The sequence below is a fragment of the Xiphophorus hellerii genome, chromosome 14 (assembly GCF_003331165.1).
Source record: "Xiphophorus hellerii strain 12219 chromosome 14, Xiphophorus_hellerii-4.1, whole genome shotgun sequence".
In the NCBI taxonomy this organism is placed as follows: domain Eukaryota; kingdom Metazoa; phylum Chordata; class Actinopteri; order Cyprinodontiformes; family Poeciliidae; genus Xiphophorus; species Xiphophorus hellerii.
The window spans coordinates 22,513,267-22,539,700 of record NC_045685.1 but is presented as its reverse complement, the minus strand read 5'-3'; the positions used below and the strand labels follow the sequence as shown (position 1 = coordinate 22,539,700).

At 37.7% G+C, this 26,434-nt stretch overlaps 1 protein-coding gene across 3 annotated transcripts in view; it reads left to right on the top strand.

Moving 5' to 3' along the window:
* LOC116732250 (uncharacterized) overlaps positions 1 to 26,434 on the top strand; it is a 58,165-nt gene that overhangs the window by 28,055 nt on the left and 3,676 nt on the right. For 2 of the 3 annotated variants that reach the window (XM_032582290.1, XM_032582291.1), the window contains exons 32-62: positions 678 to 716; positions 1,548 to 1,673; positions 1,771 to 1,897; positions 2,000 to 2,167; positions 2,604 to 2,638; positions 2,796 to 2,960; positions 3,927 to 4,061; positions 4,683 to 4,721; positions 4,796 to 4,936; positions 5,577 to 5,641; positions 5,728 to 5,751; positions 5,874 to 6,406; positions 6,754 to 6,885; positions 6,965 to 6,996; positions 8,105 to 8,254; positions 8,338 to 8,460; positions 8,646 to 8,684; positions 8,808 to 8,942; positions 9,020 to 9,146; positions 10,767 to 10,937; positions 11,502 to 11,536; positions 11,722 to 11,886; positions 11,975 to 12,109; positions 12,813 to 12,851; positions 12,939 to 13,079; positions 13,811 to 13,899; positions 13,987 to 14,010; positions 14,931 to 15,369; positions 16,486 to 17,539; positions 17,625 to 17,702; positions 18,722 to 18,823. In XM_032582290.1, coding sequence (XP_032438181.1) covers positions 678 to 716; positions 1,548 to 1,673; positions 1,771 to 1,897; positions 2,000 to 2,167; positions 2,604 to 2,638; positions 2,796 to 2,960; positions 3,927 to 4,061; positions 4,683 to 4,721; positions 4,796 to 4,936; positions 5,577 to 5,641; positions 5,728 to 5,751; positions 5,874 to 6,406; positions 6,754 to 6,885; positions 6,965 to 6,996; positions 8,105 to 8,254; positions 8,338 to 8,460; positions 8,646 to 8,684; positions 8,808 to 8,942; positions 9,020 to 9,146; positions 10,767 to 10,937; positions 11,502 to 11,536; positions 11,722 to 11,886; positions 11,975 to 12,109; positions 12,813 to 12,851; positions 12,939 to 13,079; positions 13,811 to 13,899; positions 13,987 to 14,010; positions 14,931 to 15,369; positions 16,486 to 17,539; positions 17,625 to 17,702; positions 18,722 to 18,823 — 4,807 coding nt within the window. The remainder of the gene's footprint in view (positions 1 to 677; positions 717 to 1,547; positions 1,674 to 1,770; positions 1,898 to 1,999; positions 2,168 to 2,603; positions 2,639 to 2,795; positions 2,961 to 3,926; positions 4,062 to 4,682; positions 4,722 to 4,795; positions 4,937 to 5,576; positions 5,642 to 5,727; positions 5,752 to 5,873; positions 6,407 to 6,753; positions 6,886 to 6,964; positions 6,997 to 8,104; positions 8,255 to 8,337; positions 8,461 to 8,645; positions 8,685 to 8,807; positions 8,943 to 9,019; positions 9,147 to 10,766; positions 10,938 to 11,501; positions 11,537 to 11,721; positions 11,887 to 11,974; positions 12,110 to 12,812; positions 12,852 to 12,938; positions 13,080 to 13,810; positions 13,900 to 13,986; positions 14,011 to 14,930; positions 15,370 to 16,485; positions 17,540 to 17,624; positions 17,703 to 18,721; positions 18,824 to 26,434) is intronic. The other variant, XM_032582292.1, reaches the window with a different exon arrangement.

Here is a 26,434-nt window from a genome sequence, read left to right as displayed (position 1 = left end):
GTGTGGCCCACTAAAGAGCGAGCAGTGTCATATATTTGCTGGAGAACTTCTTCTATAGCAGTAAGGCCCAAATATACGGAACCCCATAGGGGCCATAGGTGGAATTATTTTTGTTACCTAGCAACAGCGTTACATTCCCACTCAGTACTTTTCCGTTCTGTCACAAGACAAAAAGTCTTTCTGCTACAACAGTTGTGTCCAAAACTTCTTCATTTTGTAAATTCTTAAAATGTCAAGTTGAAGCTACTCATTGTTTTTTTTTCCTTTCTAAATATAATTGTAAATAACATTCAACTTTTTTTTATTTTCACCAGCTAAATAAACAAACTAAACACACAATATTTTAATGAAATAAGCAAGACAGTCGGAAAACAAAAAGGCTCCTGCAGGTTTGTCATATTAAAACTGTCCTAATTTTTTATCTGGATTTTTTTTTTAGCAACAAAAACAGGATGTGACTCACTCTTGCTTTCTTTTGACAGTTTCTTAAATGGCTGCGCTTAACACGGCATTTTAGAAAAAACTACTGGATGTTTTTGGTCCCTATTACTAATAAATTAAAAACAAAAACCTGGAGGAAGACTTTCAATCCTAACTCTAAAACATAAACATGACAGAAACTTTCAAACAAACTGATGCTGAATAATCCTTGTGACTCGATTCTGTTCTTGTTTCAGTTTGAATTTTATAAATCTCTGATGAACCTGGTCGGATTTGTAAGTATCTACACCTTTCTTCATCAACATAACTTAAAAACTGTTTATTTACTGTAGAATCATAGTCTTGAAATACAAAAGTAACTTTTGAAAAGGGTAGGGTTTACGTCAGTAACATTTAAAATTAAAAACCGACCTGATTTATTTTGTATGTCTGCGTTTTCTGCAGTGGGTAATAACAAATCCTTTAAAATCTCGGTTTGCCTTTAATGTGACCTGTATTTTGTACAATTCAACTGAAAAACAAAAAAAGTTACAAGAAAAAACTACCAGAAATGTTATTTTTACTATTTTCTCCACTGTTTTTTCAATAAGAGTATCAATAAATATAGATATAAATACATTTGAAAATATGATTAAACGCAGTTAGTGTGAGCAGTTTAGTGACCCAAACCACATGTCTTTAAATGGGATTTATTATGGGAAATTCACATTTGGCAAGTTTTTCAACTTCCATTTCTACTCCTTCTAAAAACAACCCAAGAGCTTAAAAAATTACCTAGTTGTTTTTTGACTAAGTTAATATTTTTGGTGTCTGGAAAACAAGCCATTTAATGAATGGGAAAGCACTGCCAACCCAGTTACCTAGCAACCCAAGCAGAGCTCCAACAAGTCTTCTCAGCATGTTTTATCGCTTTATTCGCTAAAGGGAAAAAAAAAAGTCCCTGATTTACCAAGTTTTTAATCATTTTTCTTGGTCTCATTCAAAACCGATTTTTACTGGTGTTTACATTTAAGAGACTCTCCTCAATGAATATACGAAAATTAATGTTTTTTAAATAAACAGTTGCACAAACATTTTTGCATAAACATGTTTTTTTCCTTGAGCAGCCAGTCACTGATGATGGAACCAGAACCATCTACATCGAGAACATCTCACCGAGCGAGGCCCGGGACTTCAGGGAGACGCTGCGAAAAATCAGACATGTTACAAACTACCTTCCTCTGCTCAACAGGGTAGAAACAAACACTCCTCCTATGAATGCATTTGTTAAAGTAAAATGCATTCAGTCTGACTCTGCTGTGTGTGATTTTCATTTATTTTATTGTTCAGGTGTTTATAGAGTTTAAGTCTGGCCGCGATGCTGATCGGGTCGGAGTTTGGTACAGCCTCCTGAAACGCTGCCCTGCTCATAAAGTCTACAGAATGAAACTGCCCCGAAGCACCAGCACATCTCTGCGTAAGGCTCATATATATATATATATATATATATATATATATATATATATATTTTTTTTTCTTTTCTTTTTAATTTAAATTTTTGTACTTGTTTCTTCTGCAGCTCCCAAGATGGCTCCAAACGCGTTGCCAGACGGCAACATCGTCAGCGGGGTGGTTGTCCCGGCAACAAACTGTGGTGTTCCGCAGGGCAGCTCACCACCATTTTCAGTTACCTTGACAACTGCTCCTTATGTCTTCCCGACCGAGTCTCCTTGGTTCATCATCCCAAGTAAGGGGAAGTAAAGAATAAAAAGTATTCAACCTCTTATTTTTATTGGCTTGATCAACAAAATTGGCTTTTTATCAAAAGTTTCAAAGAAAATTCTTTCTGTGAAATATTATTTCTACAAAGTAATAAATAAAAATATCACAAATATTCACCCCCTTTAAAGTGAAATATCAATCTACTAAATGAACTGGTGAATATTTATGGAGTCACCTATTATATCTTCCATATTTTTATCCGTCATTGTTTTGTAGAAATTAATGTCAAGGGTTTTTTTGGGGGGGGTCAAACACTTGACAAACAATTTTGTTGATCATGACTGATTTGTACAAGCAATAAAAACGGGTAAAACCTCTAAAGGGGTGAATACTTTTTATAGGCACTGTAAGAATAGACTTATTATTTCTGAAAAAGTGACTCTTGTATTTTTGCCGTTAAGATTTTACCACAATCACAACCAAGAAGAACTTGTGGGTAAGTGTTTTTATTGACTTTTTTTATATTTTACATCCCAAAAGGTCAGGTTTGAAAAAAAAAATGTATTTAAATATTTTCTTGATATGATGAGCAAATTTCTCCTGAAAAATCTCAGTGTATCACAAAAATAATCTTGTGTTTTTGACCTCTGCAGACACCTGCCAATAACGGCCCCGGGGCCTCCGTCATCATGCTGACAGGTTTACCTGAAGGAAACTACAAACACGAAGACGTCGCCAAGCTGGTGTGGAGTTATTTCCCCAAGCAGAACCTTCAGACTCTCTACTACAACATCTTGGTCCTCCCTCTGCAGAGGAGGGTGAGAAAACAGACTCTGCTGTTCTTCCATTACAGCGTTTCTCCAGCTTTCTCAGGATCACTTAACCCGTTTAACAAACACTAACTTGAAATTTCCCTGCAATAACACAACATCTTAATACAAGGCTGTCAAAGCAAACTCAGTTTCATTTTGGTCCATATCAAAAATCTGAATGTTCTTAAAGGTCCAGTTGAGCCAGCATGTATTGATAAAACTAGTTTACCTGTTAAAATATTAATAAATAGCTGTCCTTCCAGGATTTTGATTGTTTTCTGGGGGGTTTTTCGTAATCAAAATCACAGAGAAATATTTGCGAGGAATTTATACAACATTTGCACTAATATATGGTGTTAAATGTGACTTTTTATTACTCGCTGTGTTGATCATGGACTATAACTTGATATCAAGTAACGCTGAAGGAGCAGTCAAGTAAAGCCAATATTTTTGACCAATTTTCAGAAGACTTTGCAGTAAAATTTTAAAAAATGTGAGGATTTGTTGAAAGCTGGAGGGACTAATTGATGTTATTTGGAGTCGAGAAGGCCACATAAAATGCTACAGCGGGCCAGATATTAAGACACATGTGTCTTAATATATACAACCGAAATGAAAATCTTAGTCTCTTATGTCACTTGTTGTTGTTTTCTTTGTTCATCTTAATGAGAAGGGTGGTGCTGTATAGTAAATGTGAAACCATGAACAAGTTGGGCGTTTTGAATTATTTACAGATTCTTACAGTGTGGATTCTTAGCTTTGCAATGATGTCAAACACATGGAAATCAAAAACATACTTTTTGTTGGGTGAATTAGTAACATTTCAGGACTATTTGTAATTTAGAAACATAATAAAATAAAAATAAGTCCTGTAATAAAAATCCTCTTCTGCACCACTAAATATAAAAATTTGAGAACGACTGCTCCATTACTATAAGTGCGTTTTGACTTTATGCTTTCATTGTGTTTTAGGCTTTTGTTTTCTTCACCGACTGGATGTTATGCTGCAGTTTTGTTGAAGATTTCTTCAAACGTCCGGCTTCCATCAAAGACTCCAAGCTGTTTATCCACCAGGTTTTACAGGAAATGCTTTCTGGTCACACTGAGGTAAAGCTGCCCTTGGATTCTCCTGATTAAAACTAGGACCGGACAATAAATCAATATATACTGCAATAGACACATGATCAATATCAATAGAATATCCAATCATTTCATTGAACTCTGATCCAGAACCGCACAGATTTCTGGGACATTTAGCCAGAGGAAAGACTTTAGCTAAGCTAGGTTGGTGGAATCCACTAACTCACTCACTCTGTGGTTACCTAGCAACAACCTGCTGAGTAACTGCCACCGCAGCAGTTTAATGATCCGTATAACTCCTTAAAAATAAACAGCAAGAGTGAGTAATGAAAACTGTGGCTAAAACCAGCGGTTTGGCAGCATTTAAGATATTTATCTACTGAATTTTCAGGCTTTTATTAGATTACTACTAAAGTACTGGGTTGGAAATCGGCAAATGCTGAATCTTTGATTTTGATTTGTATTGGGAAAAGAACATTTTTCTGGGTGGAAGCCATAATAATCAAGTGGAACACAAACATTTGAAATATGTCGCTCTGGGTGTAATGAATATTTTAGATCCCTTGATATTGTGCATCTGTATTGGACTCATCATGCTACGTATAAAAATAAAACGTAAGCTGTTTTTTTATTGATCGTTTTTTGCAGGGGGTCATGTACAGAAATATGATGAAATGGAGCAACGCCGTAAGTCTCTCTTCCTTTATCGGCAGTCTCCTTCTTCTGATCCTGTTTTTAATGAACTGTCTGTTGGTTTCCAGCACGTTCCGGAGCTCGAGGGTCTGGAGGAGCGGCTGGTCGTCGTGGTGATGGCCAACATTTCTGTGTACCTCATCATCCGTGTCTTGAAGAAGGTGGCGTCCATCGCTCCAATCATCAGCTTTCTGCCGCTCGCCAACAGGGTACAACGACACCAACACCTCCACTGACATTTGATCATGTCTATCAATCGATCAATCAGTCAATCAACGTTATTGCATCGCGTATTTCAGCAATAAGGCAGGTCAAAGTGCTTTTCATTGTGAAAACATAAAAAAAACCCTCATCATAAACGTCATTTAGTCATCAGTTGTGAAAACCAGTAACAGACATTGCTTTTTGTCAAGTTCCATCGTTAAAACAATAAACATCAAATATATTGATCGATGTTTGACTGATTATGTTTCAAAAGGAACTTCAACCTGGTGGGTTTTTAGTCTAGATTTAAAGGAACTCAGTGGTTCAGCTGTTTTGCAGTTTTCTGGAAGTTTGTTCCAGATTTTTTGGTGCATGGCAGCTGAATGCTGCTTCTCCATGTTTGGTTTGGTTCTAAAAAAATCTGATGCATTTTGGGCCGTTTGTTGTTTATAAGTGCTTTTTTTGTTCTTTTTGTAAATAAAACTTGTTTCCTGTTTTAATTTTTCATATCTTAAACTTCTTTTCTTTTTTTCTCATCTTTTTATTTGAGACACGTAACATGACAATTTTCTCTAGTCCTAAATCAACGCATTTACAAATAAATTGTTTCCTGTTTTAATGTGCATGAATGTGTTTCTGTGTCAGATTTGCATTGAGATGGTAGATTCAAGCAGCGTCACAAAAGTGTTGGAGTATACCGATAAAGATTGGTGCGTATTGCAGCAAATTAACTTTTTTTTTTTACCAGTTTCATTAATCACTTCTAGTCTAAACTGTTTTGTTTTTTTCTGCACAGGCCAAACGTCCAAAGCCTTGAATCGTGAGTATTTTATTTTTAGCTGTGTTATCAGTGACTTACTGTAGCTGTTAAAACATTTAAATTTTGTTCATTTTTATTGAAGAACCTTTTTTATTTTATTTTATATCCTTGTTTAATTTCAGAGTGAAGAGCCTAAAGCAGCGTCTCGACGAATCCGCTAAGATCACAGTAAACCTGAACCTGGACGGCGAAGCACAACTTCCTATTGCTGCTGCTTCTGCTGAAAAGACACAGCCTGGAGTCCGAGGACATGTCGGATATTCTGCAAAAATGTCAGACATTTTCTCAGCAGACAAAGAAAATGTATCGTCAGAAACAAAAACACCTCAAGCCTGTAAGGAAATTGTGCCTAAAACAGAAGCTGATATGGAAGAAAAGGCAGAAAAAGCTGAGGCAGAGAACAAAAACGTAGCCTCCATATGTACTGTATCAGAAAAACAAGCTGGTATTTTTGAAAAGGTTCAAGAATCTGCAGAAAAGACGACGGAAACGAGAAGTGAAACAGTGACTGAAAAGAAGGAAGAGGCAGAAGCAGTTAAAGACGTCCAGCCACAAGTTAGCGAAGATGCTAAACCAGCAGAGCTGAAGGAGCTGGAACAAACAGAGGAAACCGAGGTCAAAGGTTCTGGTGAAGCCAAAGAAGAAGTGAAACCAGGTGAAAATCTGCCGCTAACAGAGAAAACTGTAAACAATGAAACTTTGACTGGTCCATCTCAGGGACCACAGGCCATAGTAAAAACCCAGCAGCAGAAAACAGAAACCTCAGATACTTTTAGCTGCAATATTTGTTTATTAGCGTAAATTAAACTACAGTTTGGGTTTAAATTTGAAGTATTTTATTACCAATTTAATGTACTTTTTTAAAAAGGTATTATTATTATTATTATTCAGAGGAGTTACATACATTTTATGTTTAAAAACTGCTTTTTCTTTGAGTCAGTAATTGACTAACTAAAGTTCTTAGAAGCTTTTTTGATACATAAACAATTTTTTTTTTTTTAGCATTTAAGGACCAGAAAGTTTCCGCTGTGACAACTGAAGTTCCTGCATCTGACAAAACTGCTTCCACATATTCATCTGATTTAACTCCTGGAGAAACGATTGAAAATTCCCTGAACATGACAACAATTTTCGGTAAGAACCGCAGAGCTCGGCGGTATCTGTTGAATCGTTCCAGTTTGGCTCTTTACTAATCTCTGGCTCTTGTTAACAGACTGGGTCTCTGTGTGCATCTCTCCTTCAACAGTAAGTATACTTAAACAAACTATGCTCCTTATGAAATCCTTTTAAAAATGAAATTTTAAAAACATGTTAAGGGTTTATATAAAAAAATAAATATAATAGGTTTTGTTTGTGTTTCTTTCCTGTCTTTTCTGGTTGCAGAAAAGTTGTTTTTTCATTCAGTTTATGCTGATATATTTGCGTTTGGGCTCTGCAGTTATCACCTCCATGACTTTATTGTCCTGATTAGAAACATACATCAGAAACATGAAATAATCTACAAACCTTAAGCAAGTTCAAAAGTTAAATAGGGCTGGACGATATGGCTGAAAAATATATCACAATAAAAGTGTTTTATATCAGTTGCTATCGGTAATTATTAGTTATAAATATCTGAAGTACTACCAAACTGATAACATGACCTTAACCGTTTTATCCACAGTTATGATGCAAAACCTTAAACTGCTGCCATGCCTATTACTCAGCGAGTCGTTGCTAGGTAACCAAAGAGTGAGAGAGTTGTTGCTAGGTAACCAAAGAGTGAGTGAGTGATTTGATTCCACCAACCTCGCTTAGCTAGTCGTGAGAGTTCAGTGAATATTGTCTACACTGAATATGAAATAATCCATCGGACGTGTTATTGATATAGATCACGCAATATTTATATATTGTTATAGATTTATTGTCCAGCCCTACAACCAAAGCAGTGATAGTGAAGCCACCAGTTCACACGGTGAAAATTTATGGGGGACTTTGTCCAGGAAAACAAAGCAGCAGTGAATGAAGCATTGAAATAATTTTGAGAACAATGGCACATCTTTGTCCCTGACATTTCTCTTTAAGCTAATATTTCACATGTGAAGCTTGAAAGAGAAATCAAAATGATGCTAAACCATCCATCACTCATTTAGCTCAGACACCAAGAACGTTGCTGCTGTAGATAATTCATGACGATGAAATCAACTGATTTTGACTTTTCTGAATACTGTGGTGATATTTTGTATTTTTAACATTCTGAATGCAAAGGGGAACCTCAGTTACGGCTGTTAAATTGATAATTAAAATGCTACGTATAATAATTCCCCCTAAATGTTAGTTGCTCTAGAATAAAGTTTTTATCGTTTGTCTCCAGTTGCTTTCACTCGATGCGACTCTGGTCATCCAAAACCTGCCAGAGTTTGGTGACAGCTGCTACACAGAAGCTGAAGTCCTCGCTCTGCTCCAGACGTTTGGTATTCAGCGTGACGATGACAAAATTTTCATCCTTCCTTTGTCTCAAATAGTAAGTGCCATTCTTACTTTTCTTTCTCAACGGATCTATTTTTTTCTGTGAATAACTTTTTTGTTGTTGTTTTTTCCTTTCAGGCATTTGTTGTTCTTCCAAATATAGAGGCAGTGCAAAAACTGATGTCCTCGGAGGAGGACATCCTCTTCAAAGGGTCCAAGCTCAAATTCGGTGTCATAAAACGCAAAGAACCCTCGAATTTAGTAAGTTTATCTAAAATTTTGCATTAGTGATACATTTCTAGCAATTTTTGAGTTGCGCTGATGTGCTTGAATCAAGAAAAAGTTAAATCCGCATGATGTTACTGTCGACAATAATACAGTTTAGTTCAACAAACCTAACTATGTTTGCAGATGACATTCAGATTTTTATTCTGTTTTTTTTCCAGTTTGGCATTTATAAATTCTTGATGAGTTTCACCAAATCTGTAAGTATCTCACAACACCCTGACTCCATTATTTCATATAGATAAAACCACAAAGAAAGTATTGGTTCACCACGACTCAAACATTTCTGGCAGCAAACCAATTCTTTTGTTGATCTTCTCTAGCAGCATCTACAGAATTACTGCAGTCGGACAGAAGTCGTTTACATCCAGAACATCTCAGTAAATGAAGCCAAAGATCTCAGAGAAGAGTTGCAAGAGACTGAGAGTGTTATAAACTACCTGCCGCTGCTCAACAAGGTAAAAAACAAACACAAACACACTCTCGATTATAGATATTTGTGTGAAAATGTGACATTCTGTTTTGGGCGTTTCAGGTTTTTGTTGAATTTCAAACTTTTCTTGACGCTGATCGGATCGGAGTTTGGCACAGCTTCCTGAAGGATCGGCGCTCGTACAAAATATACAGGCTGGGGCTACCAGTGACAACCTACAAATCAAAGCGTGAGTCTTAAAACAGTGAAGAAGCCTCCTTGTGAGACAACATAAAACATTAACTAATGTGCTCATTGTGCAGCTGTTACTGAAAGTCAAAGAAATTGAAGGAATATTTCTCCTGACTTTGCAAAAAAAAGGTGGTAAGATAACTTAAAAAAGTGGTACGGCTCCATCAATTCCATGGGCATAAATGTCAAAAAATGTTTATTATTCATCAAGTTTTAAAGCCGAAACTTTATTAGTGAAGTGTATAAATGGGGGTCAGAGATGGTAGATTTGAATATCATGAAAAACTTTAAATCAATAATTACATTCAAAAAGTAAAATTTATATTTTATATTAATTTGTTACATACAGACTGATATATTTCAAATGTTTATTTCTTTCAGTGTTGATGATTATTACTGACAACTAATGAAAACTTCAAATTCAGTATGTGAGAAAATTAGAAAATTGTGAAAAGGTTCAATATTGAAGACCACACACTAATCAGCCAATTAACTCAAAACACCTGCAAACGCTTTTAATTTGACCTTTGACACCTTGTACAAGAGGGCAAGACGCTCTTGTGTAAAGAAGCTGGCTGTGCACAGATCTCTGTGTGCAAACACATTCATAGAGAGGCGAAGGCAAAAAAGGGGACAAGCAATCAGGATAACTGCACCCTGGAGAGGATTGTGAAACAAAACCCATTCAAAAATGTGAGGAAAATTCACAGAGTGAACTGCAGCTGGAATCAGTGTTCAAGAACCAAGACACACAGACAGATGAAAGACAAGGATTTCAGCTGTCGCTTTCCTGTTGTCAAGCCGCTCTTGAACAAGACACGGCACCAGAAGCATCTTGCCCGGGCTGAAGACTGGACCGCTGCTCAGTGGTCCAAAGTTATGTTCTCTGATGAAAGTAAATTTTGCATTTCCTTTGGAAGTTAAAGTCCTGGAGTCTGGAGGAAGAGAGGAGGTCCAGTCATGGTTTGGGGTGCCATGTCATCTGCTGGTGTTGGTCCACTGTGTTTTCTCTGAGGTCCAAGGTCAATGCAGCCATCTACCAGGATGTTTAAGAGCACTTCATGCTTCCTGCTGCTGACCAAATTTGTGGAGATGCAAATTTAATTTTCAAGCATGACTTGGCACCTGCACACAGTGTCAATGCACCTGGGCCTAGTTTAAGGATCCTGTTCTTAATTGACAAGGAAACTCCTGACCGTAACTAAATAGAAAATCTATGGTGTATTATGAAGAGGAAGATGTGATTTTCTGAGATACTGGATTTGGGATTTTCCTTAGTTGTGAGTTATAATTATCAACATTAAAAGAAAAAAAAATAATTTGAAATATAACAGTGTGTATGTAACATATAAATATTCCATACAAGTTTCACTTTTTGTATGGAATTACTGATTTAAATCAACTGTTTTATATTATAAGTTTTTGACCAGCATCTGTGTATATATAGATTTTTTTAAATAATTTTTTTCTCACCATCTGAGGTTAAATCAGACCAAACATTTCTTGTTGCTTAGCTAGAATTACCTAACTTATTTCTGTTTGCTAAATGTCAGAAAACTTGACGAGAACATTTATTTAGAAATTTATTTGAAGAATTAATGTTTTTGTCTCCCTGCAGCACCAAGACATCCAGGACTGGCTTTGCCGAACAGGAGCCTTTGTGTGGCGAATGCAGCCATCCCAAAACCAAACGCGGCCATCCCAATTGGTTCCAGGGCACCATTTTGGGTTACCATGACAACTAGACCTTTTTTGTTCCCTACTGCATCTCCTTGGTTCAACATCCCAGGTAAGGTAAACTCAGAGAAATTTAACGCATCTCATAGCAATGTGACTTTTACTTCTGATTACTAAATGTCAGTTGTTTTTTTTTTTTCGAATTATATTATTTTTTGCTTACTTTTATAGAAATATATCAAGAATTATTACATTCTTATTGCTTCTTATAAGCATCGTAGTATAGCTAACCTGGCTAAACAGAAAAATAAGTTTTCAAATGAGGATTTATTTTATAAAGCAGGGAATAAAACTACCCAAACAACTCTGATTCTTTATGAGTACCTGATGGTGCCTCTGTCGGCAGGATAACTGCTGAATTTTGGCCCACTCTTGTTTGCAGAATTGTTTTAATTAAACCACATTCAGTAAGAAACTTCAGCTGAAAGGCTAACTGGGTTTGGATCTGCAAAATCAGAGCAAACTAAAGTTAGTTCATCAGTCTGATTTGGGAAACTCATACAAATGGAAAAATTTTTTAAATATTAAAATTTTATCTTTTATGGTTCTCTGCAGGTTAGGTTTGTATGTTTCACTTTTTTCACTTTATAATTAGATTTTGTTTTCTTACTCTCAGCTTATTTGAAAAGGTCTTCAATAAAAAACATGAAGGTAAGAGTTTTTCTGTTCACGAGATTTTCATATAGTCTGCATTCTGTTATTCTATTGTTTTGCTCCATTTGATTTTGTTCATTTTAAATGGATTTAAGAAAACGTTTAATCTGCAGCACTTTCTGTTCTTGTAGTTATTTTTTTCTTTGCATAATTGTTTAACTTTTCTATCTTGATCTCTGTAGAAATGTTTGTCGAAACATTTCATGGAACCAAAAATCATGGTGACGGGTTTGTCAAATGAAACCTACACACACAAGGACGTAGCGGCGCTGGTGTGGAAATATTTTCATGTGCAGAATCTTCACACACTCTACTACAATGTAATGGTTTTACCGCTACAGAAGAGGGTAAAGAAATATTGACGTTTGTCTGAAACATTCCTGGCTCATAAAAAATGGTTTTGATGTGACTCTCTTCTCATTTTTTCACCTCTAGGCGTTCGTGTGCTTTCAGAGCTGGCGTGCTTGCTTCACCTTTTTTGCAGATTACTTCACAAAGCCACATACCTTCAAAGGCTCCACTATCTACGCCTATTTGGTGCGGACTAATTTCCCCTTTCCAGATGACGAGGTATTAAAACTTAGAGTTCCCACAGATAATTTGATATACCACCCCAGTGGTTGGCACATTTCTGCTAATATTGGAAAAAAAATTTTGTTTAGTGCTTTTGCTATCCTTGACCACATTTATCACACTTAACTTCCCCTAAATAAAATTTCCAGATGAATTCTAAAGTATTTATTTACTTGGTTGTTTTGTAATCTTTCAGTTTAATAAAGTTCGACATCTGTGAAGTTTTTATTCTCAGCTGTTAATAATTTTTCAAGTTTACGCTCTTATTTTGAAGTGGTGAAGACTTTTTTTTGCCCCCACCATTTGTTTCTGCATGCAAGAAACATACAGAAACAAAATAAAACACGGACACTTGATAACAAGATATAAATATAAATAAAATATCTAAGGGAAAACATTTAAATTATAATGTCAAAATTCAATTGGTGCTCTTTCAAAGGCAGATATAATTTGAAAACAAGTTAGCGCTTTAGCATTAGCTTCTGCATTGGTTTAGTGCTTTTGTGCTGGTGGTTACAACTTTTGACAATTTAACACAGACCAGTTTTTGTAAGCGCCATATTCCAAGTATTTACAATGACAAGTCTTTTAGTCTTAAAGTAGTAGCTTTTATTTTGGACACAATTATAATCACACTTCTAGTCATTCCTGCTTTTTGTCCTGTTGATGTTTACTTTGTGTTCTTGCTATGTTTTTACAGGTGACCTTGTACAAAACTCTGATGAAATGGAGCAACACTGTGAGTGATTTTATCACCTTCTGTTATTAGTTTACGGTTCCAAATCAGCTACTTGTGGAAAACCAAGATGTTGCTTTGTTTTCCCAGCCTGTCCCAAAACCAGAGGGCTTGGAGGAGCGGCTGCTCTGCATCGAGGTTTCAGCGTTTGACAAGCATATCGTCATGATGGTCATGGATGAGGTGGCGAACATCGCTACGTTTACCAACTTCCTGCCGCTTGCTGACCGGGTACGACATTGCTTGATCTGAGTTATACTTCAAAGTTGCGATAATACAGGAACAAAGTCGCGACAAGACAGGGAAGAAAGTCGTAATAGTACAGGAACAGTCATAATATTACAGTGAATTTAGAATAAAGACAGAATTTATGAGAATGAAGTAAAGATTTTGTGAAAAAAGTCAAATTAAGGAATGCAATCAAGTTATACTTGGCAGGAAAGTTTTATTTACTTTGATGCTGATGTGTTAAAAGATTATTAGTGGTAGAAATTTGAAACTGTTGTGCAAATGAATTTGTCTAGTTCAAAAGAAGAACCGGATGGACTTGCTGAGCTGATCATTTCAGATCTTGAAGTGTTTTTTCTTATTAAAATAACTTTTGTTCTCATAATTTTACAACTTCCTGCTAGTAATATGGTGTCTCTATTTTAATAATGCCATAACTTTATTCTTGTAATTAAGACAACGTTTAGGTTTCCAGTTTCGCTGATAGATGGCTCATTCCGGTCGGACAATTTCTTGAGTTGTCTCTCTTAGAAATGTTACATCTTTAGGCTCAATTTCCTTCATTATTGTCAAAATCAACATAAAAAATTAAATGCAAATAATATACTTAGTTACACTTTTTATTTCTCAAAGTAAGTGCTTTGATCATTTTTATATTAAAAACATAAACTGCAAACGTATTATGGTCATCTTTCATTTATCAATTTTCTTTGTCCATGATTATCTTTTAACAGATTTATATTGAGATGACAACATCCAGCGGAGTATCAAAGGTAGTGGAGAACATGCTGCTACCAAAATTGTGTGAAAAATGTGACTATTGGTAAGTTCAGGAGTTTCACTTATAGAAGTCAAGTCTTAGATCAAACCTCTCTCTTCCTGAAAGTAGCTTCTCTTTGTCCTTATGCAGGAAGCAAGTTGGACCCATTGAACCGTAAGTATTTACGTCCTGTAATTTAACCAAAGGTTAATAAACTATTTGGATGTTATGGCTCTGGAGTTATTTTTAGTATCTTTCTCCTGACTGATACATTTATATAATGAGATTGTTTTGATCTTTTGGAACTTCTTGGCAAACCAGCTAAAAGGACGTGAAGGAGCAAATATTAAGAAAATCCCCCGAGGAAAGCTGTAGCTTTATATGAAGTTAATCAGACTCCATAGAGGTGATTTTAAAGTGTAACTGGAAAATTTAGAAAAATTCCAAAGTGGGCGGAGCCAAGAAACTCTTAGGGGCGTGGCCAAGTGTGGAGATAAGCAGAGGGGTCAGGGCCAGCGAAACATGTTGCTACCTTAACGACTGTCACTATATTTAGCAAATTTTTTGGAGCCCTCTAGCAACTTTTTTTTTTTCAAAAACCAACTAGTGACAAAGATGGCAGCACTGAGACAATTTTATGCAAAATATTGCAGAGCAAGTCAAAATTTGCATGAAAATGTCAAAATTGTTGTGCATACAGATAGTGCCCCTAAAGCTGCAGTATTTAATTTATGTTAAAACATTTTTTTCATGTTTAAATTGTCACTATGATAGTTTAATCTGTCAGTCAGATGCAGGAGAAGGGTCTTAGTCCTGTCAGTCACTCTTCGTACTGCTAATCTCCCACCCCTTTCTGTCTGCTACTCTACAGCTAGCATAGCCTATCATGAATGCTAGGCTAGTTAGCATGGTCACGATAAGCGGTTTTCCTGTGATGGTAAGTCGTTTCTCTGCTAGGACCATGAGGTTGATTGAGGTCTGAATAGTGATTAATTTTTTTACATCTCAAACTATAGAAATGAATATTGCATATATTTTTTTGTTTGTTTTGTTTTTTCTGTGAGTAAGCCAGTTTTTCCTGATGTCACTTTCAGTGTAAAGAGCAGAAAACTTCGCCTTCTGGGTTACCCAGATATCCCAGTAGATTTGGAACTGGACCCAGATGGAAACCACACCGATCCCAGTGCTGTGAAAAGTCCAGAACCGCCTCTTGATAACAAGGCAACAAGCCCAGATTCTGCTGAGCCCGTTCCCTCTGCTGAACCCACAGCAGGATCAGGTGATGCAGAGACTCATGAGAAACGTGAAGCTGAGAAAACGGCCGACTCCACATCAGCTGTGTCTGACATGGAGACAGCAGATGGAAAAGAAGCAGATTCAACAAGCTGCTCTGCGCCGGAAACCGCAAGTCTGGTCCAGTCAAAGGACGAAAACGGAGAGTTTCCTAGAATGGATATGAACAGTTTCAATGCGATTAAATCTCTGGTTCTTCAGTTCAAACTCCAACAAAGAAGCTCCACACAAAGACAACAGGTGACTTTTTGTTTTTTTATACGAGTTAAGTTTCTTCTTCTCATTCCATTTCAAGCTAAATGTTTTTATTTATTTTATTTTATTTTATTTAGGTTTACTTAATAGCAGTCCCATGCTTGTTTTGCAGTGATTATAGCTTGAGCTACAGTGCATCTAAAAAGTGAAATGATAAAAAAAAATTATTTTATTATTTCAAACAGACAAAAAGGGAAAAAAAGGAGAAAAAAAAATTATGTCCATTGACATGCAATTTTACATTATTCATTGTTCAAAAAGCAGCAGGCAGAAGAAACAAGATCTTATAATTTCCTGCTCCTCTGAACTCATAAACATTTAAATTTCCCCACACCAAATAAACTCTTAAATTATTCCCACATTGAATGACACTTAAATCTCACATTTTCATCCTTAAGTGTACAAAAATTTATAAACATTTTTAATATCAAAGCATTTTTGGTCTTTGAGACGCCCATCCAATAAAACATATTGATAACAGTTATTTAAAATAACACAACATGAACAGTGTGCTATTATTTATGTCTAAATGCAGTATTACTATATAATAAATAATTGGATGAATCCTTTTATTTACTGTATGTACATTTGTTATAAATATAATATATTTAGATATTTTTTTCTTTACTTTTTCTTTTACCTATTGAGAGGTATAATATGGATTTTTTTTTTTACATGGCTCAAAATAAAGCAGTAAACTAAACAATTAATAAAATCTAATGATTTTTAATACAAGTAGAACAGTACTTTATAACTTTTTATATTAAAAAATTGCTGTTTTGCATTCAGACATCTACATTGCATGTGACTTTAGACAGTTGAAGCTATCGCTAATTCATTGCTAAAGCTAGCTTGCGCTTTTGTGTATATCACAGATAAGTCCAAATTTATTGCCAGTTGGCTGGATAAAGTTTGTGCATTTCTTTGGAGATATGGGTCTTAAATTTCATTCATAATGATCTTAAAGAGTCTTAAATTTGAGTTTGAAAAGCCTGCAGGTGCCTTGATTGATTTCAGCCTCATGATTTTTAAATAACATTAAAGATATTTTCTCAGTTGCTCACTGTTGTTGTTAATCCTAACATATCTTTATCAAAACAGAGTCCCGAAAAGAGAACTGAGGAGCAGAGCGCAGACGAGACGCCTTCCGCCAAAAACAAGCGCTCACCGTCTTCATCACCTTCACCCAAATCTAAAAAAATTAGACTCTCACCCGAACCCTCTTCTTATTCAGATTCAGAGACTCAGGGAGTTCTTTCATCATCTTCAGGTGTCAGGGTGTCACAGGAAAACGAGAGTGAAATGGTCAAATCTGACCGCAAGGAGGGAAAAGCAGAACCAGAGACCTCACCAGATGGAGAGAACTTGGACTTAACCAACCAAAGCCAGAGTCCAGAGGCAGATTCTGCAAATAAAACACTCGGAGAGATTACCAGAAAGAAGACACAAAAAGACAAAAATGGCAAAAGCATAGAGGACAGGGTAGATGAAAGTTATGAAGAAACAAATAAAGAATCTGAGATTAGCCATGATGTAGATCAGGAAGGCATTGAGGGCAAAGAGATGAACGCAGCTATTTGTGATAAGGAGAGAGCCACTGATGACCTTGAAGCTTCTGAGAAAGACAAACATCAGCAGGTTGAAGATGCAGGTTTGACTGTAAAACCAAACAAGGAAACCAGCATTTCTGTGTCTGAAGAGGGAGAAAATTCACCAGGTAAACAATCTGAGACTCAAACAAAGGACAGCAGTGGAGAAGCAGAGGCGGGGAAAGAAGATAAAGACTCTGGCGAAATGGTTGAGGATCAATCTGTTACTAAAACCTCAGCTAGAAGATCAACTAAATGTTTAAAACAAGATAAAGTAGACGCTAATGAACCAACTATCACAACAAGATCTACCAGAGGAAAGAAAATAACTCCAGATGAAGGAAAAGAAGACAAAACTCAAACAAGAAGAAGGAACGATGCCCAAGATTCACAGGAAAAAAACAAAAATGAAGAAATGTCTTCTGGAGATGTTTCACCAGTAACCTGTGAGCAGGAACCATCATCAGAAATCTCAGACAGCGTCACAGAGACTGAAGACCAGGAACAAGAAGCCACAACCACCAGGAGGCGCAATCGAGCCAAGAACACTGCGGGGATGACTCCTGGTGAGACAGACGGATTTCCATCTCTTATTCTGACACCAGAACAGCTAAACACAAGAAAAGCCGCCTAATTTATCGTCTGTTTCAGTGAGGAAATCCACCAGAGGGGGGAAGTCTGAATCTCCTGGTGAGCAGAATCCGAAAGAATGTGAAAAGGACGCTAAAGGTAAAAAAAAAAGAGAAAATATTTACCAACTGCTTCAATAAATGTTAGAGAGGTAGTTAGTGCTTTAGCAGCTGAACAGTAGAAAATCCATAACGGCAGTGGAGCTGCAGTCCATTACGTGGTTGCTGTAACTAGATTGAATAGCGCCTGTTAGCCGCTTTTGACACTTTTCAACTACGTCATTTAATCATTGGAGGCGCCATGATGGATGTCGGAAACATAACGACCGAAATGGTTTTCCCAAGTTATTTTTGTCAGTTTATTCGTGGCTTCTTCTAGTTAAAGTCAGATTAATTTGTTTGTGAACGTAACGCACCTGGTTGGGGATCATATACGGCGGTATTTACAGAAGCCTGAAACAGCTAGCTTAGAAACCGACCCATTCCTTCTCCCTCCTGACGTATTGATCAAATTACCGACTCTGCCTGAACTCACACCACAGGATTTATGTCACTGTGTTATAAACAGCGTTTCCTTTTACACCGGATCGGCCTTAAAAACGAACAAAAGACGAGATGCTAACCAGTTTTTTCCATACATGCTAGGCTACACGACGGCGCGGCATTGTCTCCATGGTTACCAATGGTTAGACACGTACCTTCTCCATAATGCGATATTTGCTATCTTTCTAATCATACTTACTTATAAAGTTTGTGAACGTTCATTTTCTTACCTTGTAAAAATGTGTTCGCTGCAAATCCGTGATTTCACCGAGGGCTGACAATCATTGTGATAAACGGCTGCTTGTCATTTTATTTTATAAAAATAAAAGGACAAGTTTGGTTTCACAGCCACGTCCATTACCATGGCAACCTGCTGACAACGGCTCAGATAGCCCACTGAGCTGAGTTTATATTTAAGTGCTTCAGTAAAATCCATACCAAAAAAACCCCAGAACGCAAACATTTTCCACACAAACAGAACTATTTCGTAATTGTTAAGTTAGTGAGCGGCCACCAGAACGACCTTTTTTAATAGTTCCAACACTATTATTATGTTAATCAGTCCTTTCTTTTCAGTCCCTAGCAAACGGAAGATGGAGATTTCCGGACCTGAATCAAAGAAATCTTGTGTCGACACAAACGTCAAACTTCCTCCGTTCAATCCTAATGAACCTTTAGGTGAGATACGCACAATTTATTACAACAATTGTTAATTAAGACCTGGATCCAGGAAATGGTTGACATGGGCAAAATATCTCTTTATAAGTGAAATAATCTGGATTATTGACTTAAGCGGCAAAAGTCAAGCTAAAACCTTCAGCGGTAAAATTAGCACCTTAGCTAACGTTAATTCCGAACCAGCTCAAAAAATAACACCATCATATTTTCCTTTCTTTCACCTCATTTACAGACACGTAACTTATAACGTTGCAATATGCCTGATATATAATGCACCAGAGTTAGTAACGTAAAGGTAACGTTATTTTACCAGGCTAACCAGCACAAACCAGCTCATGCTATCATGCTAAGTTATAGCATGATAGCATGATGCTATAAGCTACATTAACTCCATCTAAAATGTACATTTCCAGACTAGGTTTTGGCTTCAAACAGTTTTCTAAGAAGTGTTTTTTTACCTGTCCTGAAGAGCTGAAGCAGTGTGAGCCCACAGCACGGAGACAGAGCTGCACTTGCACTTGGAGAGAAAAAGCTGGTTGGAAGCGAAGCCACGCTTGATGACGTAGCTAGATAAACTGCATGTTAATGTTAGTTAGGATGTGAAAAAAACAAAAGTACATGCTCTCTTTCTGCCTTAAAAATATGTTAACCACTAAAGGAGTAAAAATACAGAAACAGGGAACCACGATGAGGCAGCTATGATGACCGTTGGAAATCAAATATAATTCTTACTGTATATTATCAGTACAGTACCACTACTGTAATGTGTAAACAGTAAATTACTGCAAATTCAAAACATACAGTAAGTTACTGTAATACTATGTACTATACCCATAATGCAATGCAAACTACAGTAACTACTTGTAAAGATGTCTTATGGTAGGGTGACCAAATGTCCGTATTTCCCGGGACATGTCCGTATTTCACGTCCTGTCCCGGGCGTCCCGGGTTTTTTTTAGAAAGTGAGGAAATGTCCTGTTTTTTAAATTACCTTCATTGGACCAATAAATTTACAGGAACTAAGGAACTGCGCACGGCGCTGCGTGTGACGTAATCCCTGAGCCGCGTCAGTGCGGGCAGCCCTGTTCAGAAGATAGATAGCGTGGCTGTCAGTACCCCAACAACATGCGAAAGCGCAGTTTCCCCGCTTTCAGACCCACCCCCTAGCCCCCCGCCCGCCCGCCCGCTCCAACGTGTCCTGGTTTTCCCAACGGAAAATATGGTCACCCTATTTATGGTAGTTTTACTGGGCATTTTGTGGGATTTAACTGTAAAAAATACAGCAAAGGCTAACAGTGTATGATGACCGTTGGAAATCAAATATAATTCTTACTGTATATTATAAGTACAGCACCACTACTGTAATGTGTAAACAGTAAATTACTGCAAATTCAAAACATACAGTAAGTTACTGTAATACTATGTACTATACCCATAATGCAATGCAAATTACAGTAACTACTTGTAAAGATGTCTTATGGTAGTTTTACTGGGCATTTTGTGGTATTTAACTGTAAAAAATACAGCAAAGGCTAACAGTGCAGTTTCCTCCCTATTCTCATGCAAGGTACAGTAGTGCCTTAGCATGGATGAGGTGTTATTATTGTACCCCAACTCCTTGGAGCACAATAAACACCTCACCTTTACAGAAAATAAGAAACAGTGAAAAATACAGTTCCTCATAAGCAAACCTAATGCATCTGCAAATGTTCAGTTCACCTTACCTTGTTAGGGCTTATCAAATCGAAATGTTCCCACATAGGGGAAATCCTCCTCTTTCTCGCCGGCTCCATCCTACTCCTATCCTGTCCTCGCGCTCCTAAATCTCCTATCTATCTATCTCTCTCCTAAACTGTCCAAACACCAAACTAACTGTCTCAAACTAAATAACCACTATCCAAACTATCAAAACTCTATCCACTCTCTCAACTGACCGCAACTCGCCTACAACAACCCACATTTTGAATGGAGCCTGTGGGGTTTCTAAAGCTGTCAAACCCCGCGCCAAAATCGGAGCCACTTCCCGAAGCAGTCACGTGGTACAGCCGGGCAGCGAGGCTTCGGACGTCATCGTTTTCGGCTCCTCCCCTAAATGAAGCAAGCTTCGATACGCGCTTTACGGAAACGCCCCCTCCATTACTCGACACACGCCTCCAAGCCTCGGCACATCACGTAACATCACTAGTAATTCCTTAAAATTGTGGGGAAAAGTACCAGTTCCATTGGCAGATTATGTCACTTTCAACAAGACAAATAATCTGCTAATCCCACTAGAACTTTTTCTTCAATGTTAAGGATACTGACCTAAAAGAAACACCTATAACTTGCTAAAAAGTTATTTATAAGTTAGTTTTGTGTTATTTCAAGTGTGCTAAAATATAACCACTAGAAACTAGACCAAATATACTTGGTGATGTCTACATTCTCCTTCTGCACAGAAGTCGGATTCATGTCGCATTTAATAAGTAGCATGAACGACCAAACAAAAACATTAATTAAGCATCAAGACCTCCTGTGTGAACGTAGCCTGTCTTTTATTTCTTTCACTTTTTATCATATTACTACTAAGGTTGTTCTTTGTCTTATAAGGTTGTGATATAATAAAGATTAAAGTCAGGTCACCTCTTTGGAAACTTCAGTGAGGAGATCCGGAGAAGATCGACACTGTCTGGGGTCATAGTCCGACTGACCGTGGGTTCTGGTTCATTCAACAAAAAACCAAAGATTTTAGTTTCAGTGATTTAAAAAAAAAAACCTTTTTCTTCACTATCAAATGAAATGCTGAGCAAAAATACTTAATTTCTTTTATAAATCTGCTTTTTTAAGTTACTGTACAAATGTTTTTATTACTTTTAAGGAGAAGGATCATCCAAATGTAAAATTCAGCATTAAAAAATGAAAAAGTGAATCTTACTTTTGAGGAAAACTCATGTAAATATGTGATATGTATAGTTTTTCTGATTGATTTTCACCTTTCAAAGCGTGATGGTTTCTTTTCTCCGGATCCCATACATTCCAGCAGCTGCTTCTGGGTTCTCCCACTGACACGTAGCAAAAAAAATACTTTTATTAGTCATTGTCAGTTACACAAGAGCCTCAGATGTAGTTCACAATTTCAATAACCTTAACTCTTCTGTGACCCTGGTTATTTTGTTTGTTTAACTTTAACTGGGTTGATCCAGATACATTAGACATGGTCAGGGTACATATAAGAGACCATAGATACACTCTCCCATCAAACTTCAATATGACAGGTTATGAATATGAACATGAATAATTAGCAGTATGACGGGGAGGGAGAGGGGTTTATATGTTAATGAATGTGACACCTCTTTCCGCTGTGGGTCATAGTGCTTGATGTCATGAGATAGAGTGGATGTTATTGGCTTATTGTAATTCTTTATCACAGCCCTGTACTGTTGGTGAGTCTGAAAGGCTGCTGTTCTTTAGTGGTCTAGACTTCCTCTCCCCCCAATACTTTGCACTTGGTCTGAAAGACACCTTTCTCCTCCTGCTCTTTGGTGGGATAATCAGACTTGCCACCTCAGCTGTCTTCTGCTCTTTGAGTGGTCAACCCAACCTGCTTCCTCTCCCCCCATCAAATTCTTTCTCCTGTCTTTGTATTCAGCTTGAAACACACCTCTCTTTGCTCATCCTCTGACTCGTCTCCTCAGCATCAATTGTTAGTCCTGTTCTTCTGGGGTTCTGAGAGACACCCCCTACCTAGCTACAATTGTTTTTACCTATCTCCTTTTACCAAGGTGTTGAGGGGATCCGTTTTGGTGGCCTTAGGATCTCATCTCTGCTTTTTGCGGATGATGTGGTCCTATTGGCTTCATCGGGTCGTGATCTGCAGCTCTCGCTGGAGAGGTTCGCAGCCAAGTGTGAAGCGACCGGGATGAGGATCAGTGCCTCCAAATACGAGGCCATGGTCTTGAGCCGGAAAAGGGTAGAGTGCCTTCTCCGGGTCAGGGGGGGGTGTCCTGCTCCAAGTGGAGGAGTTCAAGTATCTTGGGATCTTGTTCATGAATGAGGGAAGAAGGGAGCGGGAGACCGACAGGCGGATTGGCGCAGCGTCTGCCGTCAAGCAGGCGTTGTACCGGTCCGTCGTGGTGAAGAGAGAGCTGAGCCAAAAAGCGAAGCTCTCGATTTACCGGCCGATCTACGTTCCCACCCTCATCTATGGTCATGAGCTTTGGGTCATGACTGAAAGAACGAGATCGCGGATACAAGCGGCCGAAATGGGTTTTCTCCGTAGGGTGTCTGGGCTCTCCCTTAGAGATAGGGTGAGAAGCTCAGTCATCTGGGAGGGACTCAGAGTAGAGCCGCTGCTCCTTCTCATCCAGAGGAGCCAGTTGAGGCTCGGGCATCTGGTCAGGATGCCTCCTGGACGCCTCCCTGGTGAGGCGTTCCGGGCATGTCCCACCGGGAGGAGGCCCCGGGGAAGACCCAGGACACGCTGGAGGGACTATGTCTCTCGGCTGGGAACGCCTCGGGATTCCCCCAGAGGAGCTGAATTATTCATAGTGGACTCACGGGATTATATTGCATTGACATGAACATTTTCAGCGTGATTGTGTTTAAACTGACACTAACTTTCATCCTTCTGAGAATTTATTCTCTAACAATCATATGATCTTTCTACATCAAGTAAAGAAACTATTTCTGATAAGATCTTTATAGAAGATCACATCACAATAAAATACTTTTTAACTCTTTTATTATCAGTAAAAAAAACAAAAACAAATGTTTTGATCATCATGGAGTTGAAGTTTATGTCAACTGCATTCAGTTTATCTAACGTCTTTTTAGCCTCTATTGAAGTATTCCACCATGTTGGCCATTAAGTCCCAGTTAGCTTTTCATCTGGACACTTAGTAAAAAATCATAAGCTTGAATTTTTTATCCTGATCTGACTTAGAAACAAACCACATGAATTCTGCAGAATTTTACCACAAAATTAGTTTTGCGGTTCCTTAAGTGACTGAAAAAAAATATGAAAAGAACGAAGCAAAACTGACTTTGTCTCATCCTTCGCCTCTTCCTCTATATTTGAAATTCAGGACAGAGACGGTGTTGTAATTTCCTGCATAAACATTTATGATTCCTGAGAAAGGATCCAAGAACGCAAATCATCCTGAGTAAACAGCAGCAGGCGGGGAACTGTGTTCAGCTCCAAAGGAATCATATCAATCAACGTGTGAACAACAAAAGTGTCCACTAACCACTTGCTACATGTCAGAACTGATCAAATATTTAATGCTCCAATATGCATCAGCAAATCAACAATTCAGTTCAATGTAAATAGAAATTAAATGTCGTAATATCCAGTATCAGGCAGTCTTCTAAAGACAGTGTTGCCGTCATGGCCTGCTAACTGTTCCAATAGCTAACATTGGAATATTCCAATATTCCAATATGGATTTTTCTATATCTAAATGTGACTGTGCGGTGAAGCTAAAAATTAAACTACTGTAATAATTGGTGCAACAACAGTTACATTTTGTCAGAAATATTTACAAATAAAATATAAATGGGGCATATGGGATCATTTCACCTCCTCTGGGTGTCACAGACACAGAATCTGAGCACCGGCAAGAGGAGCGTTCATATCTACTAGCTGGGGTTTATTTTACTATTTTTATGATTTACTTCATTTGTGAGAAATAAGCTATGTAGGAATATATGTGTGTGCCTGTGTTGCATTGTGCGTGTTTGTGTGGGTCAGACACACAACGTGTCCACATTTGTGTGGCTCATAAGCATTGTGTTGATTTTGTGCTCCACTTACATGAAGCGCATTAGGGTTGTGTTTGTGTGAGTCTTGTGGAAATTAGGGCATAAGCAAATTATCACTGATATTTAAGATAAGTTATAATTTGCTTATCTTAGAGATAAGTGGATTATCTCTAAGATAAGCAAATTATTACGTATCTCTAAGATAAGTAATAATTATCTTATTAATTAAGATAATTATTATTAATATGCAAATTATTATGTATCTCTAAGATAAGTAATAATTTGCTTATTATTATCTGTAATAAGTAATAATTTGCTTATTATCTTAGAGATAATTAAATTATCTCTAAGATAATAAGCAAATTATTACGTATCTCTAAGATAAGTAATTGTGTGTCTGTAATAATTTGCTCGTCTTAAGCAAATTATTCTCAGGTAAGAGAAGATCCTACATCATGGTCCTGCTGCTGGCCTCTGGTCTGTTGTCTCCTCCCCGACTCTTTGCTCCTTCTATTGTGACAAACATTTCTTTAAAATATATCAAAAGCAACAGTGAGAACAACTTTTGCAAAGAAAAAAAACAGGACTGGGTTTATTCCTGGCAACAACTAGCTATCAAGCAATGCAACATGGCTCAACAGCAACAGCAAGGGCCCCTCCTTTTCCAGTTCAGGCATTCGCCTTGTTAGGCCTACGACAAAGATTATTTGCCCACAGCTGATGAAGCCAATAGGACCTCATCACATCTGCAAAAAGCAGAGACGAGATGCTAAGGCCACTAAAACGGATCCCATTAAAAAACCTTGACTGCATCTAGAAACTGGTGGGGAAGGGCAACCTGTGGAGAGCAACCTGTGGAGAGCAACCTGCGGAGAGCAACCTGTGGAGGGCAACCTGTGGAGGGCAACCTGTGGAGAGCAACCTGTGGAGAGCAACCTGTGGAGAGCAACCTGTGGAGAGCAACCTGTGGAGAGCAACTCTCACTATGTTTCTCTAATCTGAACCATTTGCAAATTCAATTTTCTAGAAATTAATACCTTTTTGAGCACAATGTACATTAGTCAATAACCCCAATTTAAATAATTTTTGAAATCCTGGGGGGAACCGGAGCACCCGGAGAAAACCCCACACTAACACGGGGAGAACAGACAAACTCCCACAGAAAGAGGCGCCTGGTTGAGAATGAAGAACGCTTTTCTGTGAAGATGCAGCACTAACCACTGCATCACCGTGTTGTCCTTTTTTGTTTTTTAGTCTAAAATGTAAAATGTAATTTGGGGTTTTGAAAATGGTTCAGGACTGACCTGGACTCTTTAACTAGTTGCTTGTTTTAGAGGTTTTCTTGCTTTTCTCACCACAAATGTTTCTCCAATCGGAACCGTTTGCAAATTAAATTTTCCAGAAATTAATACTACCTTTTTTGAGGACAATTTACATTGGTCAATAACCCTAATTTATATGGTTTTGGAAATCTGTGGGAAACCGGAGCACCCGGAGAAAAACCCACGGTCATTTTTTTGGGGGGGATCTAAAATAAGAAATATATTTTGGGGTTTCAAACGGTTCAGAAATTACATTTTTTCCTAATCGCTTGACTCAGAGGCTTTCTTGCTTTTCTTCTTGAACATTTGTGGTTTTCTGAGCCCCAAACAGTGTCGTATCTTCTTCCACACTGATTTTTCCTTGGCGACTGCCCCCACTGGTTCCTGTGACAGATTTTCCACAGAGCGGTCCGTCACGTCCATGGATTCCATGTTACTCGGCATGTTTTCCGTAAAGTCGTTTACCTGGTTGGGAGAGGCATCAGGAACATCAATGTTTTCTGACAGGGTTTCCTCTGTCAGACGGTCCTGATCCATGGACGCAGTGTCA